The sequence below is a fragment of the Macaca fascicularis genome, chromosome 13, assembly GCF_037993035.2.
Source record: "Macaca fascicularis isolate 582-1 chromosome 13, T2T-MFA8v1.1".
Taxonomy (NCBI): Eukaryota; Metazoa; Chordata; class Mammalia; order Primates; family Cercopithecidae; genus Macaca; species Macaca fascicularis.
In genome coordinates, this window is record NC_088387.1 from 76,626,214 (window position 1) to 76,646,027 (window position 19,814).

Sequence of the window (19,814 nt, forward strand, 5' to 3'; positions counted from 1 at the left end):
GTTTAGTTAGATCCCATTTGCCAATTTATGCTTTTGTTGTCATTGCTTTTGGTGTTTTAGTCATGAAGTCTTTGCTCATGCCTGTGTCCTGAATGGTATTGCCTAGGTTTTCTTCTAGGGTTCTTATGGTTTTAGGTCTTACATTTAAGTCTTTAATTCATCTTGAGTTAATTTTTGTATAAGATGTAAGGAAGGGGTCCCATTTCAGTTTTCTGCATATGGCTAGCCAGTTTTCCCAACACCATTTATTAAGTAGGGAATCCTTTCCCCATTGCTTGTTTTTGTCCGGTTTATCAAAGATCAGATGGTTGTAGATGTGTGACATTATAGCTGAGGCCTCTTTTCTGTTCCATTGGTCTATATATTTGTTTTGCTACCAGTACCATGCTGTTTTGGTTACTGTAGTCTTGTAGTATAGTTTGAAGTCAGGTAGCATGATGCCTCCAGCTTTGTTCTTTTTGCTTAGGATTGTCTTTGCTATACGGGTTCCTTTTTGGTTCCATATGAAATTTAAAGTAGTTTTTTCCTAATTTTTTGAAGAAAGTCAGTGGTAGCTTGATGGGGATAGCATAGAATCTATAAATTACTTTGGACAGTATGGCCATTTTCACAATATTGATTCCTCCTGTCCATGAGCATGGAATGTTTTTTCCATTTGTTTGTGCCCTCTCTTATTTCCTTGAGCAGTGGTTTGTAGTTCTCCTTGAAGAGGTCCTTCACATCCCTTGTAAGTTGTATTCCTAGGTATTTTAATCTCTTTGTAGCAATTGTGAGTGGGAGTTCATTTGATTTGGCTCTCTGTTTGTCTATTATTGGTGTATAGGGATGCTTGTGATTTTTGCACATTGATTTTGTATCATGAGACTTTGCTGAAGTTGCTTATCAGCTCAAGGAGATTTTGGGCTGAGACGATGGGACATTCTAAATATACAGTCATATCATCTGCAGACAGACAATTTGACTTCCTCTGTTCCTATTTGAATACCCTTTATTTCTTTCTCTTGCCTGATTGCCCTGCCAAAACTTCCAATACTATGTTGAATAGGAGTGGTGAGAGAGGGCATACATGTCTTGTGCTGGCTTTCAAAGGGAGTGTTTCCGGCTTTTGCCCATTCAGTATGATATTGGCTGTGTGTTTGTCATAAATAGCTCTTATTATTTTGAGATATGTCCCATCAATACCTAGTTTATTGAGAGTTTTTAGCATGAAGGGGTGTTGAATTTTATCATAGGCCTTTTCTGCATCTATTGAGATAATCATGTTTTTGTTATTGGTTCTGTTTATGTGATGGATTACGTTTATTGATTTGTGTTTGTTGAACCAGCCTTACATCCCAGAGATGAAGCCAACTTGATCTTAGTGGATAAGCTTTTTGATGTGCTGCTGGAATCGGTTTGCCAGTATTTTATTCAGGGTTTTCACATCGATGTTCATCAGGGATATTGGCCTGAAATTTTCTTTTTTTGTAGTGTTTCTGCCAGGTTTTGGTATCAGGATGATGCTGGCCTCATTAAATGAGTTAGGGAGGAGTCGCTCTTTTTCTGTTGTTTGGAATGGTTTCAGAAGGAATGGTACCAGCTCCTCCTTGTACCTCTAGTAGAATTCGGCTGTGAATCCATCTGGTCCTGGGCTTTTTTTGTTTGGTAGGCTAATTACTGCCTCAATTTCAGAACTTGTTATTGGTCTATTTAGGGATTCGACTTTTTCCTGGTACAGTCTCGGGTGGGTGTATGTGTCCAGAAATTTATCCATTTCTTCTGGATTTTCTAGTTTATTTGCATAAAGGTGTTTATAGTATTCTCTGATGGTAGTTTGTGTTTCTGTGGGATCAGTGGTGATATGCCCTTTATCATTTTTTTATTATGTCTATTTGATTCTTTGTTCTTCTTTATTAGTCTGGCTAGTGGTCTGTTTTGTTAATCTTCAAAAAACCAGCTCCTGGATTCCTTTTTTTTTTTTTTAAATAGAGTTTTTTTGTGTCTGTATCTCCTTCAGTTCTGATCTGATCTTCAGTTATTTCTTGTCTTCTGCTAGCTTTTAAATTTGTTTGCTGTTGCTTCTCTAGTTCTTTTAATTGTGATGTTAGGGTGTCAATTGTAGATCTTTCCTGCTTTCTTCTGTGGGCATTTAGTGCTATAAATTTCCCTTTAAACACTGCTTTAGCTGTGTCCCAGAGATTCTGGTACGTTGTGTCTTTGTTCTCATTGGTTTCAAAGAACTTATTTATTTCTGCCTTAATTTCGTTATTTATCCAGTAGTCATTCAGGAGCAGGTTGTTCGGTTTCCACGTAGTTGTGTGGTTTTGAGTGAGTTTCTTAATCCTGAGTTCTATATTTGATTGCACTGTAGTCTGAGAGACTGTTATGATTTCTGTTCTTTAGTATTTGCTGAGGAGTGTTGTGCTTCCAATTATGTGGTCAATTTTAGAATAAGTGCGACGTGGTGCTGAGAAGAATGTATATTCTGTTGATTTGGGGTGGAGAGTTCTGTAGATGTCTATTAGGTCTGCTTGGTCCAGAGCTGAGTTCAAGTCCTGAATATCCTTTTTAATTTTCTGTCTCATTGATCTGTCTGATATTGACAGTGGGGTTTTAAAGTCTTCCACTATTATTGTGTGGGAGTCTAAATTTCTTTGTAGATCTCTAGGAACTTGCTTTGTGAATCTGGGTGCTCCAGTATTGGGCGCATATATATTTAGGATAGTTAGCTCTTGTTGCATTGATCCCTTTACCATTATGTAATTCCCTTCTTTGTCTTTTTTGATCTTTGTTGGTTTAAAATCTGTTTTATTAGAGACTAGGATTGCATCCCCTGCTTATTTTTCCTTTCCATTTCCTTGATAAATATTCCTCCATCCCTTTATTTTGAGCCTATGTGTGTCTTTGCACATGATATGGGTCTCCTGAATACAGCACACCCACCGATGGGTCTTGACTCTTTATCCAATTTGCCAGTCTATGTCTTTTAATTGGGGCATTTAGCGCATTTACATTTAAGGTTAATATCCTTTCTTCCACTTGATCGATTCAGCTATTGATACTGTGTACACTTCATGAAGTTCTCGTGCTATGTTTTTCAACTTCATCAGGTCATTTATGTTCTTCTCTAAACTGGTTAGAGACTAGGATTGCAACCTTTGCTTATTTTTCCTTTAGTTAGCAATTCCCCTAACCTTTTTTCAGGATTCTTTGCTTCCTTGTATTGGGTTAGAACATGCTCCTTTAGCTCAGAGTAGTTTGTTATTACTCACCTTCTGAAGCCTACTTCTGTCAATTCATCAAATTAATTCTCCATCCAGTTTTGTTCCCTTGCTGGCGAGGGGTTGTGATCCTTTAGAGGAGAAGAGGCATTCTGGTTTTTGGAATTTTCAGCCTTTTTGTGCTGATTTTTCCTCATCTTTGTGGATTTATCTACCTTTGGTCTTTGATGTTGGTGACTTTTGGATGGGGATTTTGTGTGGACGTCCTTTTTGTTGATGTTGATGCTATTCCTTTGTTTGTTAGTTTTCCTTCTAATAGGCCCCTCTGCTGCAGGTCTTCTGGAGTTTGCTGGAGGTCCACTCCAGACCCTGTTTGCCTGGGTATCACCAGTGGAGGCTGCAGAACAGCAAAGATTGTTGCCCGTTCCTTCCTCTGGAAGCTTCGTCTCAGAGGGGCACCTGCCAGATGCCAGCTGGAGTTCTCCTGTATGAGGTGTCTGTTGACTCCTGCTGAGGGTGTCTCCCAGTCAGGAGGCATGGGGATCAGGGACCCACTTGAGGAGGCAGTCTGTCCCTTAGCAGAGCTCTAGAGCTGTGCTGGGAGATCCGCTGTTTTCTTCAGAGCCGGCAGGCAGGAACATTTAAGTCTGCTGAAGCTGCACCCACAGCTGCGCCTTCCCCCCAGGTGCTCTGTCCCAGGGAGATGGGAGTTTTATCTATAAGCCCCTGACTGGGCCTGCTGCCTTTCTTTCAGAGATGCCCTGCCCAGAGGGGAGGAATCTAGAGAGGTAGTATGGCTACAGTGGCTTTGCAGAGTTGCTGTGGGCTCCACCTAGTTCAGACTTCCTTGCAGCTTTGTTTACACTGTGAAGGGAAAACTGCCTACTCAAGCCTCAGTAATGATGGGTGCCCCTCCCCCCACCAAGCTCTAGCATCCCAGGTTGACTTCAGACTGCTGTGCTGGCAGCGAGAATTTCAATCCAGTGGATCTTAGCTTGCTGAGCTCCATGGGGTTGGGATCCACTGAGCTAGACCACTTGGCTCCCTGACTTCAGCCCCCTTTCCAGGGGAGTGATTGGTTCTGCTCACTGGCATTCCAGACACCACTGAGGTATGAAAAAAAAAAACTCCTGCCACTAGCTCAGTGTTGCCCAAATGGCTGCCCAGTTTTGTGCTTGAAACGCAGGGCCCTGGTGGGGTAGGCACCCAAGGTAATCTGGTCTGTGGGTTGCAAAGACCATGGGAAAAGCTTAGTATCTGGGCCAGAGTGTACCGTTCCTCACGGCACAGTCCCTCACAGCACAGTTCCTCACAGCTTCCCTTGGCTGGGGGGGGAGGGAGTTCCCTGACTCCTTGCACTTTCCAGGTGAGTTCCCAGACTCCTTGCGCTTTCCACCCTGCTTCTGCTTGCCCTCCACGGGCTGTACCCACTATCTAACCAGTCCCAGTGAGATGAGCCAGGTACCTCAGTTGGAAATGCAGAATCACCTGCCTTCTGCATTGATCTGGCTGGGAGCTGCAGACTGGAGTTGTTCCTATTCGGCCATCTTGCCAGCCACCCCCTACTGTGTGTTTTTTAATGGCATCAGAATTATTCATTGTGGGGCTGTTGCACACTTTATTTGTACGAGTCATCTCTATGTGGATATTTAGATTGTACACACATACACACCCCTTTGTGCAAGTGTCTTGCTATTTCCTTAGAAAAAAATCTTATATATGAAGATGCTGCATAAAGTCATATGTACATTTTTTAGAATTGTGAGGATTTGGTTACATGCTATTATAAAGCCTTACAACAATGCCTGACAGTAAAATCTCAAGGGGTTTTGATAGTATGGTCATTGTTTTCATTGTCACAGTCTTGCCACTTGACTTTGAGCTCCTAAATAAAGTGACTGCTTCAATTAGAAAAACATCAGAGATCCTTACGCAAAGTGGCCTGAACAATAAGGAAATTTCTGATTCTTGATTAAATGATAAAAAAATTTTATTACAAGATGCTCAGGGGGGCTGAGTACAGAACGAGTTAATTCAGAACCTCAAGAATATCAATGAAGAACCAGTCTTTCAACGTATGTTACCTGCCATTCTCGCTAAGTTAGCTTTTCTTCAAGCGTGTCCCATCACATGATACAGTGATTACTGGGAGTCATACTTGAATCAAAAGAAGAAAAGGCTAATTCTTTTTCACTCTATTTTAGGGCAGTGAAATCTTTTTCTGAAGTACCTGGCAGATTTACCCTCACATTTCATTTGCCATTATTGAATAAATAGAATGGGACCACCATGATTAGTTTAGACCATTGTTTTTCCTACCTTTTGATTTTGACACACTAGGAAATACATTTTACTTCGTCATGATAAGGGCACTTATCACACATCACTTCTGTTTGGGCATATGTATGTCTCTCTTACACAATTAAATGTAATTCAAAATAAGTTTCTCAAAATAATGCTTACCTTTACTACTCATTGTAAGTTAAATGCTATTTTACTTATATTTAAATAGGTTTTTAATACCTAAATACAAAAATTTAGAACAGATGTAAGTTAATATATAGATATGGGCTGTTCATGAATTTTTTCAGTCTGGAATGCATGAGGATAATGCTGTGAGCATATATAGTACATGGTTGAGCTGTGTTTTTCAAATTTTGAGTCAAGATTAAAAATACCTTTTTACACAAACAGGACATTTTGAGTAGTAAAATAATCTTAATAATTTATTCAGATGAGATTCATCAGTGAATTCTATACTTAGTCTATACTTAGTGGGAGGGAATTCCACAAGTGTATCAATACCAGGATTTGAGGATCATTGGGAACCATCTTGGAAGCTGCCTAGCACAAAGTATGAGGCAACTAAATGCAGTATGTCATCCTGGGTTGAATTATGGATTGGGAAGAAAATGCTGTAAAGAAAAATTGAGAAAATTGATGATTTGAGCATGGGTTGAATGTTAGGTGATATTATTACATCAGTATGTTGTCTAATTTTAATAATTGTATTATGGGTATGTAAGTCAATGTTTTTGTTATTTGGAACTGTACACTGAAGTATTTATGTGAAGGAAGGGTAATAAAGTTTTTGGACTATTCTTGCATGCCTTTTCTAAATTTGAAATTATTTCACAGTTAAAATTTAAAAATGTCAAGAGAGATTGTTTTAAAATCAAAACAATGTGAGTTTGGCTCTTAAGTTCATACATACTGAATACATTATATGTAGGTCTTGTATGTCAATCCTTTTAATAGGCTGTTGGATTTAGTTTATTAGTATTTTGTTGAGGATTTTTGAACTGATATTCATAGGAAATATTAATATTTGTAGGTTTCTTTCTTCTTGAGGTATCTTTGGGTTTGGTATCAGGGTGATGCTGGCCTCATAGAATAGGTAAGAACTATTGGCTCCTCTTCTGTTTTTGAAAGAGTTTGAGAAGGATTGGTGTTCTTGAAATGTTTGGTAGAATTCACCAATGAAACCATATGGTTCTGAACTTTTTTTTGTTGGGAGATTTTTGATTATTTATTAACTGTACTTAATAGGTTTGTTCAGATTTTATATTTCTTCTTGAGTCAGTTTTGGCAATTTTGATGTTCTTAGTAATTTTCCATTTTTTCTCTTACCACGTATCTGGTTTAAAGTATATGGAACAAGTATGCATTTTTGCATTGTGTAAACATATCTGATTTAATTTTATGTGAAGTTACATTTAAACCATATAAAATAAATCCTCCATTAAACTGCGTTGCCTTGCATATGTAACCTAAAATGCACTTATCGTTTGAGCATTCCAGTTGCTCCACATTCACATCAATATTTGGTATTTTCCATTGTTTTCATTTTAGCCCTGTGGTAGGGGTGTTCCACGTGATTTTGTTTTTTAAGTTTTAAGTTTTATTTTAACACTGTCATCTACAAGAATATCATTACCAACAATACATCTGGGTTCAGTCATTTTTATTGTTTTGCACATTTATAAAACCATGTTTTAAATCAAGCTTATTTTAAAGTCTTATGGTTATTATTTTCTATATAAAACGTGGCTCAAGTCAAGTCAAAGGTTACTGATTGAAGTCAACATTTTCTCTCAATTTTGTCACTGTCAACACTTCCAAATCTGGTAGTTGAGCTTGCCTCTGTAGGTTTTACTTCACTGTCTTTTTTTCTTCTAAATGTAGATTGATTCATTTTAAGGACCACTTGTATTAAATCAGTTAAAATATTACAGTTGCTGAGAATTGAAAAATTTTATACTCAATAACATTCTTTCTGAAAAATGCACTGAAAGTTTGTAACTAAACTTGGTGAAGGAATCAGCACTTTGCCAATAGATAAACTTCTCACATACTTTGCTTATAACTCTGCAGAGTTACTCTTTAACCTCTTCATTAAATCTGTGTCAGAAGATCAAATGAGGTATCAGTGAACCAAATACCTATTCCTGAACAATTTATGTTGTATTCCTCGCACATGGTAGTCTCAATTGGCTGCATTGTTCATCCTATTGTTCATTCGATGTTAAGGATATATGCAATATGCTCTATGTGGTTTATTCTATTCCTTCATTTTTTTATGCCAGTGGCAAGTCACTGATTTAATTTTATGATCCACTAATTGATCATAACCCTCAGTTTGAAAAACATGGATTTTAACCAGTCACCATTGTCTATCGGAGGTGGGACCAGCTTTTCCAAAGCATATGGCCTTACAGAAATGGGATAAATGCTAGACACACCGTTAGGCTTCTGTTTGAAAGGAAGAGAAGGGGTTTGACAACTAGAGGTTAGGATAGGCAACCAAAATAATCTGCTGCAGAGACTGTAGCTTACTCATTTAACTGTCCTAAGCATCTGGTGTGCTTGGAAGTACTGTACCAACTTGTTTCCCTTATTCCATTGGCTCTCAACAATTACTCTTCCTTTTTCTGGTTTGTTTGTAGTTTTGTGTTCCTCAGATATTTTTTCTTGTTGCTATCATTGTGCTTGCCTTTATATTGTCATTCTATCTCCTACCCTCTCATTTTAAAAAGTTCCCTTTTCATTTTGCTGCTTTTCATCTGCTTAGACAAAAGACTAGCTTCTTAAAAGCTGTGACTCAAGAGTAACTGAGTAACCAAGTTCTCGGTAAGATCTTAGGTTTTACTTCGTGATCTTTTTCATGGTGATACTTGCTTATTAGATTTTTTAAATGACATCCAAAATTTTTAGCTGAGGCCTGGCTAGTTACCAGTAAGTTATCTCTGAAATACAGAAGTACTCCTGTACCCTTCAGTCTTCCAGAACAAAAGCTTCTGCTGTTATTAAATGGTAATAATGTAAGCACAATACTTGGGGACTCTACTAGATTATATTCCTTGTTTTCGTTGACGTTGGTAAAGAGAAGTCTGCTGTCCCACAGATCATTAATTTTAGAATTATGAGTAACATCAAGTGTATTAATTGTTGTAACCTAGCTTCAATTAGTCAACAAATACTTTAAAATATTGCATTTCACCAATTGTAAGATGCGCATTTTCTGACATTTTAATGCAGCTTACATTTAATAGTGTCCTACAGTTGCTGTTGTCCCTGTGGTAAATCATGGTGTAGTTTCCACATGAACTTGGTTGGTAATCCTAGAGACATGACTGAACTGCACACCTTTCGTTGTTTTAATTAACAAACCATTGAATAATAAACCATTTAAGGACCTTTGAGAAAAGAATAGGAGTTTTGTTACTGTCCAAAATCTCTTCTGTTAATACCCTCTGTTAAGATTAAGATAGTGCTACTATCATCAAAGCTTGTAAGAATGAGCATCTGAAGCTTGAAAGAAAGTCCCAGAGACAACAGAGGATCGCTGTTTTAAGAAATGCTACATTATCAAGGATCTTGATAGTATAAAAACAATACTACATGGAAAACCTTGACACCTATGGTTTTGAATATAAAAGTGATCAGAAGAATTGAACACTGAATGTGAAGAAATTTTAGGAATAACTTAGCCAGTTTAGATTGCTTATGTTTTTCTTATTTGTACATAATATATGGTTCTTACAGTTTCTAAATAAGTCTAAAGAGCTCTTTCACTATTTAAAATAAATAAATAATTTAAGCAATAAGAAAGCATGTGTCATGGTTTGACTATTTTCTTCCTTAGTGGTGTATAAAATAATGGTGCTTCATATAAACAGTACTATCTTGAATTTGATGAAACAAAAGTTTGATTTACTGTCTTACTATTATTGTACTGCTTCCTATTATAACTTATGTTTTCTTCTCCATAACACTATAAGGCCATGCATGAATCATAGAGACTATGTCTCATTTTGATCTAGCAGCCACAGTATTATCCGGAAAATTGTTAGAATGCAAATTCTTAGACCCCACCCTAGACCTACTGAATCAGAAATCTGGATGTGGGTGTGTTACCAAGCCATACAGGTGATTTTAATGCAAGCTAAAGTTTGAGAACCACTGCTCTGGGCAGAATTTTAGGCAAGGGAAAAATACTGGTACTATTATATTCAAATTAGGCATATATGCATAGCTTAAAGAGTAAGAAACCATAGATGGCTTGACTTCAGCTTAATTATGTCTGCTAACAGTGTGTTTAAGAGGAATGAAGAAATTTACCATGGTGTGTGTTAACTAACACCAGTAATGTAGGCAGAGTAATGGAATAGTCCAAGAACTACATCTCCTTCACTTTTGATATTTGATCTTTGTCTTTTCAGCATGACGTATCCCAGACTTTACTCAAGGCAACACTGGACAGTGTTGTAGAAGAATGTGTCAGCTTTGTGGGAGTGGACATTAACATCTGTTCAGAAGTTTTGTTAAGGTGAGACACATCTGTGGCTGAAGATCACAGAATCGAGTTTAACTGGCTATCCAGTCCAAACTCGGCTAGAGGAAGGGAACACGTGTATAAAGTTGTCAAGTATAGAACATCTATGGGTTTATACATTGCTTTAAGTAATCAGAGGGGAAGACATCATGTAAGAAAAGAATTATAACAATTCACATTATCATTTTTAATATTGCAGGTCTAAAGTGAAGAGCATAGAGCATATGGTAACCATTGAGTGCATTAGTGTTGCTAATAGAATTTAAATAAGGTTAACATGGAAAAGAGCTGTTTCCCACCACATGAGAGTAGAGATTTTTCACTAGTTAAGTCTCTTGCATGCATCTGTCAAACCTGGCAGTAACCAAAAGATAAATTCTGAGGGTTCAAAGTATGGTTACCGTATTTTTACCCTGATTCTACAAGAAACCTGTCAAAATTTTTATCATAGTATAATCACATGTTATATAATCTTTTTTCCCCCGTGGTTTTAGAAGAGCTGCTTTTTTGTTCACAGTTTTGCATTTATTACACAAGTCTGCTAATGCAGCATGAAATTCTCTGATCTGGACCTTTTTCGCTGAAACAGGTATAGGAGAAACTATCCCTTACATTTTAAGTTGTTGATTTTCTAACACAGCTACAAACATTTCATAATTTCATATATGGAATTTCATAATAAAGTTGAAATTCTCTGAAATAATCTTTTAACACCAAGGAAACTACCTAATATAGTTTTTATATATAATTTATACTAACCATGACAATTATAGATAAGGACCTTTCTATAGTTCAGCTCTATATTACTGAGAACAGGCTAACATGCAAAAAAGGTAGTACAACACAGTTGTAGCTATTATAACTTCTTCTAACTCACTTTGTATGTATGCTGAAAAAAATAGGCAAAATTATTACTTTATCCAGAAACATAAGGAATATGAATATATAGAAAAACTGTGAGGAACATTTTTTTCTTGCATCAGTGTTAGCCAGCTTACCAGCATCTTTATGACAGCTATTGGTTTTGTCTTTTTTTTTTTTTTTCTTTCCTCTTGCACAACTCTTTTTTTTCCTCTGGTTTTCTTTTTTTGACTCCCCTTTGGATTAACTTAACTTATACATATGAGGATATGTCATTGCAGTTGTTTTTATGATCCAAATGTTTTATATCATTGTCTTTTCAGATGATATCTTCTTTTCAGTTTGCCTTTTTTTTTTTTTTTCCTTAGGCATATTGCAGGACTCAATGCCAACAGAGCCAAAAATATTATTGAATGGCGTGAGAAAAATGGACCCTTTATCAACCGAGAACAGCTGAAGAAAGTGAAAGGACTGGGTCCAAAATCCTTCCAACAGTGTGCTGGCTTCATCAGAATCAACCAGGATTATATCCGAACATTTTGCAGGTGATTATAAGTATACACTTTGATTCTATTGTCAACCTCCTCTCTTGTTACTGTTACCTATCCTACTACTGATTAGTGTAAATTCTAAGTGTCCATTGCATGCCTTCATTCAATATGTGTTGAGTGTCCTTTGGCAGGCATTGGGAATACAGCAGTGAGCAAGTCAGCAAATTCTGCATTCTCATGGAGTTGTATTTTAACGTGTAATACAGACAATAAGCAAACTAGTAAAATTAGTAGTTTCAGAAGGCAAGAAGTGCTATAAAAATTGAAGCAGGGATATGTGACACTGTCTTAGGGGAGTAATACAACTACTTTAGATTCGTTATTTTTTGAAAACTTATTTGAGCAGAGTTTTGAATGAAATGCCACCCAAGTATCAGAAAGAAAGCATTCCAGGCAAAGTGAACACTAAGTGTGCACAGTCCTAAGACAGGACCAACTTTGATGTATTCAGGAAATGAGGGAAAGGCGCACACAGTTGGAGCATAGCAAATAGGAAGGACTGGTACAAGATGAGGTGACAATGGTGACTTCAAAGTGACCACTTTATATTGACATAGCTGTTCCCTAAGCATAGATATGTTTCCCCACTCCCTCCTCACTGAAAATGGATCAAAGCGTTGATTATCAGTTGTGTGTATCAAGAGCTAAATTTCTTTACTTTCTAATCCTGAAAGCACAAAAGCTTGTTAGATAAACTTCTTAGCATGGTATAATCATGAAAGAACATTTACGTGTCTACTACTTTGGGACTACCTGGTTAATTCATATGTACTTTTTTCTTTTGACAAAATTATAATAGAGGTCATATGGAAGATAACCTTTATTCTGGAAAAGACTGATTAAGCCTCACTAGAATATATTATAAAGCTGTGGTAATTAAACAGTTTGCTTTTGATGTAGGAATAGCACAGAATAAGGTCTGAAATCCACCAAAACATAGTTAGAATTTAGTTTATAGTAAAGGTGACATTTCAAATGGTAGGGTAAAATTGATTAATTATCTAACAAGTGATATTATGACAACTGTCAGTAATTCAATATGTGTGAAGGAAGCTATAGTCCCACTTCTCACTCCTGTGCCCAAATACATTACAGGTTTATCATAGACTTAAATGCAAAAAAAAAAGTAAAACTGTAAAAGCACCAGAAGAAAACATGGGGAAATATTGCAGAGCATTAGAGTGATGGAAATTCTTTCTAAATAGATCATGAAACCTAGAAGCCAGCACTGAAAAAAATTGAAGATAAAATGATTCTGTTTTTGTTAGTTTACATGTTCTTTGAACACTTGGTTAGAAAACACAGCATAGGCCAGGAGCGGTTGATCACCTGAGGTCAGGAGTTTGTGACCAGCCTGGCCAACATGGCGAAACCCTGTTTCTACTAAAAATACAAAAATTAGCTGTGTGTGGTGGTGCTCACCTGTAATCCCAGCTACCCAGGAGGCTGAGACAGGAGAACTACTCGAACCCAGGAGGTGGAGGTTGCAGTGAGCCAAGATCATGCCACTGCACTCCAGCCTGGAGACAGAGCAAGATCCTATCTATCTCAAAAACAGACAAACCCCAAAAGCACCAAAAAAACTCACAGTATAAAAAAGGAACAAAAAGTCAAAGATGCCTCTCAAGTCTCACTTGAAAAAGTTTCTTATATGTTGCTTCCAGAAAGTAAATTTACAGTTATGTCACCTTGTTTGTATATGTTTATTTTTTTAAAAATGTATACACAAGGGATCAGGCTCTGCAACTATTTGAAACTTGCTTTATTTGTTTCAGTCTTCTGGATCTCTTTCCAAATTATTACATATAGATATCTAACTTTTTATTCTTTATATTGTCTGCATAATATTTAATTGTATGGATGAGCTATAATTTAGTCTAATCAGTGTCTTATTGATGAATATTGAGCTTGTTTTAAAGCCTTGTATTTTTCCAGCTGATAATTAGGTACTTGAAGATTTGTGACTGTTACATCTCCTGAATAGTTCATAGGTTTATTCAGAATGGAATATTGCTACCACATTTAATGTTTTTTGCTTGAAATTTATTTGCTAGCAATGTTACTATATTTGCCTTTTCAAAATATGCCTGGTTTTTTTTTTTCTAATTTTTATACTTTCTATGACATTTTTGATGTGGCTCTTAGAAACATATAGCTAGATTTCATGGTTTTACTCAATCTGATATTAATACATTCACATTTGTTGTATTTATTTATATGTTTGGGCTTATTCTTCCTATGTATTTTGCCTCCATCATGCTTTCTGATTCTTCTTTTCCTTTTAGGCTATTTATTAGATTTATCAGTTAATAAGTTTTCTGTTTCCTTGTTATCTCATCTCATCTTTATCTCTCCTTAGTGATTTCAAAGTTGCACATCTTCTGTTCTTCTGATGATCATCCTTAAATTTGTTTTGGACTGACCTCTGGAGTTAATAGGTGTCTCTGCCCTCTTAGAGACGACTAGAAACAGTATCCTTCCCAATCTTTCTCTCTTCAACTCTGTCTACCTCTCATGATAAGACGACCTGGGATTTTAGTTTCAGTACTCTCCTCCCCTCTCCTCTCCTCTCCTCCCCGCCCCTCTCCTCTCCTCTCCTCTCCTCTCCCCTCCTCTCCTCTCCTCTCCTCACCTCTCCTCTCCTCTCCCCTCCCCTCCCCTCCCCTCCCCTCCCCTCATACACACACTATATGCATCTTTACATATACACACACAATATGCGTCTGTCTGTACATATACACACACTATATGCGTCTGTCTGTACATATACGCACCCTATATGCATCTTCACATATACACACACTATATGCATCTGCGACATATACACACACTATATGCATGTGTCTGTACATATACACACACTATATGTGTCTGCATATACACACACTATATGCATCTGTCTGTACATATACACTATGCATGTGTCTGTACATATACACACTATGCGTGTGTACATATACATGTATACACCATATGCATGTGTATATGTGTATATAATATACACATACACTATACACACTCCTCTCTATATAAAAATATGTATTTTTATAGATGTATATTTTAACATATATACACATACTGTATGTGTGTATATACACATAATGTATATATATTTACATCATTCACTAGCATTTACTTAATCAGTTTTTGTGGTTTCTACACGGTTTCTTGTAATTCATATTATCATTTTTCTTCGATTTATTGGTTTTTGCTAGAATTAATCCTTAAGAAATTCTTTTTAGAGAGGTCGTATGGGTTATACTTAAGTCCTTACATACCTGCAAACGATTTCAATTTGCCCTCTTACTCAAATGCTAATTTGACTAGGTATGTGATTCTAAATTCAAAATCATTTTCTCTCAGAACTTTTAAGATACTGTTCCACTATGTTCTGACATCTGATGTTTGCCAATGAGAAATCTGATGCTAGCCTGATTCCAGATCCTTTTTAAGTAATGTTTTAATTTTCTTTCTTGAAAGCCTTTTAGAATTTTAAAAATTATTTATATTGTAAAGTTTATCCATGATACGTCAAGTATGAGTCTTTTTCTTTTCTTTTTTTTGAGACAGTCTGTCCCTCTGTTGCCCAAACTGGAATGCGATGGCAAGATCTCAGCTCACTGCAACCTCTGCTTCCCAGGTTTAAGCGATTCTCCTGCCACAGCCTCCCAAGTAGCTGGGACTACAGGCATGCACCACCACAACCAGCTAATTTTTAAATGTTTAGTAGAGACAGGGTTTCATCATGTTGGCCAGGCTGGTCTTGAACTCATGACCTCAGGTGATCTGCCTGCCTTGGCCTCCCAAAGTGTTGGGATTACAGGCGTCAGCCACTGCGCTTAGCCAAGTATGAGTCTTTTTTTGTTCATCCTGTTCTACACTCAATAGATTCTTTTGAGAGCTTGTTTTTCTTAGCTCTGAGAAATATTATTTTGTTTCCCTACATTTTCCTCTTTTCTCTCCTAGAATGCCAGTTATACAGACAATCAGTTAAGAATGTTTTTGGCTTTAAGTAACAGAAAGCCCTTTTCCCAGTGATTTAAACAAATAAGTGGTAGTTTCTATGAAGTGAAAGGTCAGAATCTGGTTGCTGTTTTTGCATATTTGTATGACAGAGAAATAAGCACATTTTAATTTGAAGACTTTTCTGCCCAACCTTCCCCTTTTTATAAATGTGGTTTTTTCTGGTTTTACATAGTCAGCAAACTGAATCTTCAGGCCAAATTCGAGGAGTTGCTGTTACATCTTCAGCAGACATTGAGGTCACAAATGAGAAGCAGGGCAAAAAGAAGAGCAAAACTGCAGTGAATGTTTTACTGAAGCCAAATCCTTTGGACCAAACTTGTATTCATCCAGAATCATATGACATAGCAATGAGGTAAGTCTGAGGCCCATGTGGAAATTCTCCATATCCAGAGTGAGTTCTTTACAGCAAATGGCCTTTGTTTTGGCATAATGGAAACTGAAAAATATGACCATGTTTAATGTGACAACATTTTTCAGAAGTTCTGCATTGCTGAGTTATGTGGCACATTATTTTATTTCAGTGAGGAATGAAGCCATTACTCCTGGAGCATTGTCAAGCTAATAAACCCTGATACTAATGGTGAAGTGTGTGTAATGGAAATTGCATGGCACTCCCCTCTGTTTGTTTTGGAAATTAACAAGACACAACTGACTAGAACCTGGCATAAAACTTGTGCTTTTCTAAAGATAAAACCCTTTTGAAAGTATACAGCCAACTCAGCTTTCTTAAGTAATATTTTTATTGGTTATTGGTTATTAAAATCTAAGAAATGATGTACTTTTAGTGAGTATACATTAACAGAATGACATGGGGGAAGCTTTTGAGTATAAGGGAAGTTTAAGGCATAAAAAGAAAAAACTTTTTAATAGCATATTTAATTAGTTTTAAATTTTTTAAATTAGTTCAAAAACAGTGACTTGCTACATAATGACATTTTTAAAAGATTCTTACTGAATTATATGACAGTATAAGAAATATAGTGAATATTTTGACTTTTATTGAATCTAAAATGAGATTTTTGTTTTAAAATCACTTGTATTTGATTATTTTAGTAAATGTCATTATGTCATTAATTTGCTTTCTTTTAAAAATATTTTAAAAGACTATAGTATATTATAGAAAACTTAGAAAAAAGAAGTAAAAAATAATATTCTGTCAACATCCAGCTGGTTCGTGATTTCCCCCAAAAGTTTTATGATGAAAAAATTTAACCATACAGAAAAATTGGAAACAAAAATTTTACAGTGAATTCCTATATAGCCACACCTAGATTTTATCATTAACATTTTACTATATTTGTTTTTCTACATATCCATCTACTTGTCCATCCATCTTTTTTGTTTTGTTCTGTTCTGTTTTGTTTTTGAGACAAGGTCTTTCTGTCATCCAGTGCAGTGGTGTGATCTTGGCTCACAGCATCCTCTGCCTCCTGGGTTCAAGTGATTCTTGCGCCTCAGCCTCCTGAGTAGCTGGAGTTACAGGTGTACAGCACCACGGTCTGGCTAATTTTTTATATTTTTAGTAGAGACGGAGTTTCGCTATGTTGTCCAGGCTGGTTTTGAACTCCTGGACTGGAGTGATCCGCCCACCTTGGCCTCCCAAAGAGCTGGGATTACAGGCATGCGCCACTGCACCTGGCCCATCTTATGTTTTTGATGCATTCCGAAGAAGGTTGCAGACATTGGTACACTTTGCACTAAATACGTCAACATTCAAATAATTAACTACAATTTGATAATTCTTTACAATTTTTTTCTTTTGAGGTCACATTTACATACAATTAAATTTTAAGTTTGTATTAGCTGAATTTTGACAAATACCTACATCTGTGTAACCAAACTGCTGTTGAGATCAGGAACATTTCTATTTGAAAACGTTCCATTATACCTTTTCCAATCAGTTACTGCCGCAGCCTCCCAGAGGTAACTACTTGATTTTTTTCTACCAAGGATTAGTTTTCTCCCTCTACCATACAGTTGTACTCATCTGTGTAAGGCTTCTTTCAGCATCATATTTAGCGATTTATCTGTGTTGTAACAAGTATCAGTAGCTTATTTTTTATTGCTTAGTTATATTCCATTGTGTGAATATACCACAGCTTATCTATTTTCCTGTTAATCTATTTTCCTATTAATCTAAGAGGTACAGGAAATACCAAACTGTTTTTTTATACTCTCTACATTCGGTACAATGTAGAACACTTCTGTGGCCTCTGGTCACCAAAATATGTAGGGATTTCTCCCCTCCAACCAGTCGATTCTGCAGCAGATTATCCAGCAGACATCACCTGGGTGTCCTCTAATTCAGTTAATTTCTGACACTGTCTACCTGGAGATAGTGTCAGATCCCACAGCTTGAGGGTTCAGTACTATAAGATTACTCCCGACTTCAGGCGCCTGGTTTGTGACCTATAACTTCAGGATTCCTACGACCCTGGAGTTCAATTGATTTGCCAGTTTACAGAACTCAGGGAAACATCTACTTAATGTTCATCCATTTATTATAAAGGATATTACAAAGGATACAGATGAACAGCCAGATGGAGAAGATGTATAGGGAAAGGTAGAGAGGAAAGGCATATGGGAGGAAGGATGTGGAACTTCTGCGTAGGCATACTACCCTCTAGGAACCTCCAGGTGTTGAGCTATCTAGAAGCTCATTGGAACCCAGGCTTTTGGGTTTTTAGTAGGTTTCATTACATAGGCACGATTGAATCATTGACTGTTAGTGATCAACTCAACTTTCATCCCTTCTCCCCTCCCTGGAGGTTGAGGGTCTGGAGCTGAAAGTGACAACCCCTCTACTCACTTGTTTGGTTTTTCTGGTGACCGTCCCCTATTGTGAAGCTATCTAGGGGACCCCAGCTACCAGTCATGTCATACAAAATACACTCTTATCTATCACTCTGGAGATTCCAAAGGTTTTAGGAGCTTTTTGCAGGGAAATGGGAGGAAAGCCAGATATGTACTTCCCAATATCACATGAACCTTGCTTATTTCCAGTCTTTGGCCATTCTGAGTAAAACTGCTGTGAATATTCTTGCACAGTTTTTTTGTTGCCTTTGACCTTTGTTTTCATTTATCTTAGAAAAATACCTAGGAGAGGAATTGATAAGTCATGAAGTCTGATGAAAGTTTAGTTTTCTTAGAATCCCTCTGGTTGTACCATTTCACGTTTTACACTTTCACCATGAGAATTCTGGTTGCCTTGCATTTTTGTCATATGATGTTAGGTAGTTGTTAGCCATTCTAATGTGTGTAGAAAGATCTACGTGGTTTTAATTTGCATTTCCCTGGCAACATTGAACACTTTCTAATGTGCTTACTAGTCATTTGTATATCTTCTTTGTGAAATATTTGTTCATATTATTTGGCCATTTTCTAATTGAATTGTTTGCCCTTTTATTATTGAGTTTTAGGGGTTTTTAATATATCCTGCATATATAAAAATGTACTTTGTCAAATATATGATTCATGAATATTTTTTCCCAGTTTGTGGTTTACCTCTTTTTTTTAGAGACCAAAAGAAATGTCTTATTGCTGTCTTAATAATATTTATCAAATCTTTTGGTCCATGAACTTATTATATCTTAGCATTTATTTAGGTCTTATTTCTCTAAGCAGTGTCTTTTAGTTTTCAGTGTACAGGTTTTGCATGTGTTTTATTAAATGTATTGTATGTTTTTCAACACTATTGTAAATGGAGTTTTTAAAATTTGCTACTTGTTTGTTGCTAGTATATAAAAATATGAATTTTGTATAATCTTATATCCTGCAGACTTGTTAAATTCACTTACTAGTTCTACTAGGTATTTGTAGATTCCTTAAGTTCTCCTATATAAGCAGTTATGTCATCAGTAACTATATTAAACCTTACTTCCTCCATTTTAATCTTCATGCCTCTTATTTTTCTTTACTTTATTCTTTTTTCTTTTTTTCTTTTTGCCTATTGCAATGGCCGGGACCTTCAGTACAGTGTTGAATAGGAATGGTGAGAGCAGATATCCTTGTCTTGTTCTCAACTTTGGGACATGGTTCTGATTTTTTTTAATGTAAAAAAATTGTGGTTCCATAGTAATTGTCTTTTTAGTGTTTGATGAGAAGGTGCATATGTGCACAGGGTTTCATAGACTTCTTGCAGTAATTCTGAGCTGTACATGGGGACTACATTATTTTGTTCTGTGCAAATCACTATCTTTTTTAGGGGCGGGTGGGGATCGGAGGGAATGTGGACAGGGTCTCACTTTGTCACACAGGCAAGAGTGCAGTGGTGTGATCTTGGCTCATTGCAGCCTCAACCTCCTGAGCTCAAGCAATCCTCCCACCTCAGCCCCAAATAGC

The 19,814-nt window shown here is 36.6% G+C and overlaps 1 protein-coding gene across 4 annotated transcripts in view; it reads left to right on the top strand.

Annotated features, from left to right (window-relative positions):
* The window catches only part of SRBD1 (S1 RNA binding domain 1), a 221,317-nt gene that overhangs the window by 181,057 nt on the left and 20,446 nt on the right, over window positions 1-19,814 (top strand). For all 4 annotated transcript variants that reach the window (XM_005575971.5, XM_045369393.3, XM_074011856.1 and 1 more), the window contains 3 exons: window positions 9,923-10,029; window positions 11,265-11,441; window positions 15,646-15,825. In XM_005575971.5, coding sequence (XP_005576028.3) covers window positions 9,923-10,029; window positions 11,265-11,441; window positions 15,646-15,825 — 464 coding nt within the window. The remainder of the gene's footprint in view (window positions 1-9,922; window positions 10,030-11,264; window positions 11,442-15,645; window positions 15,826-19,814) is intronic.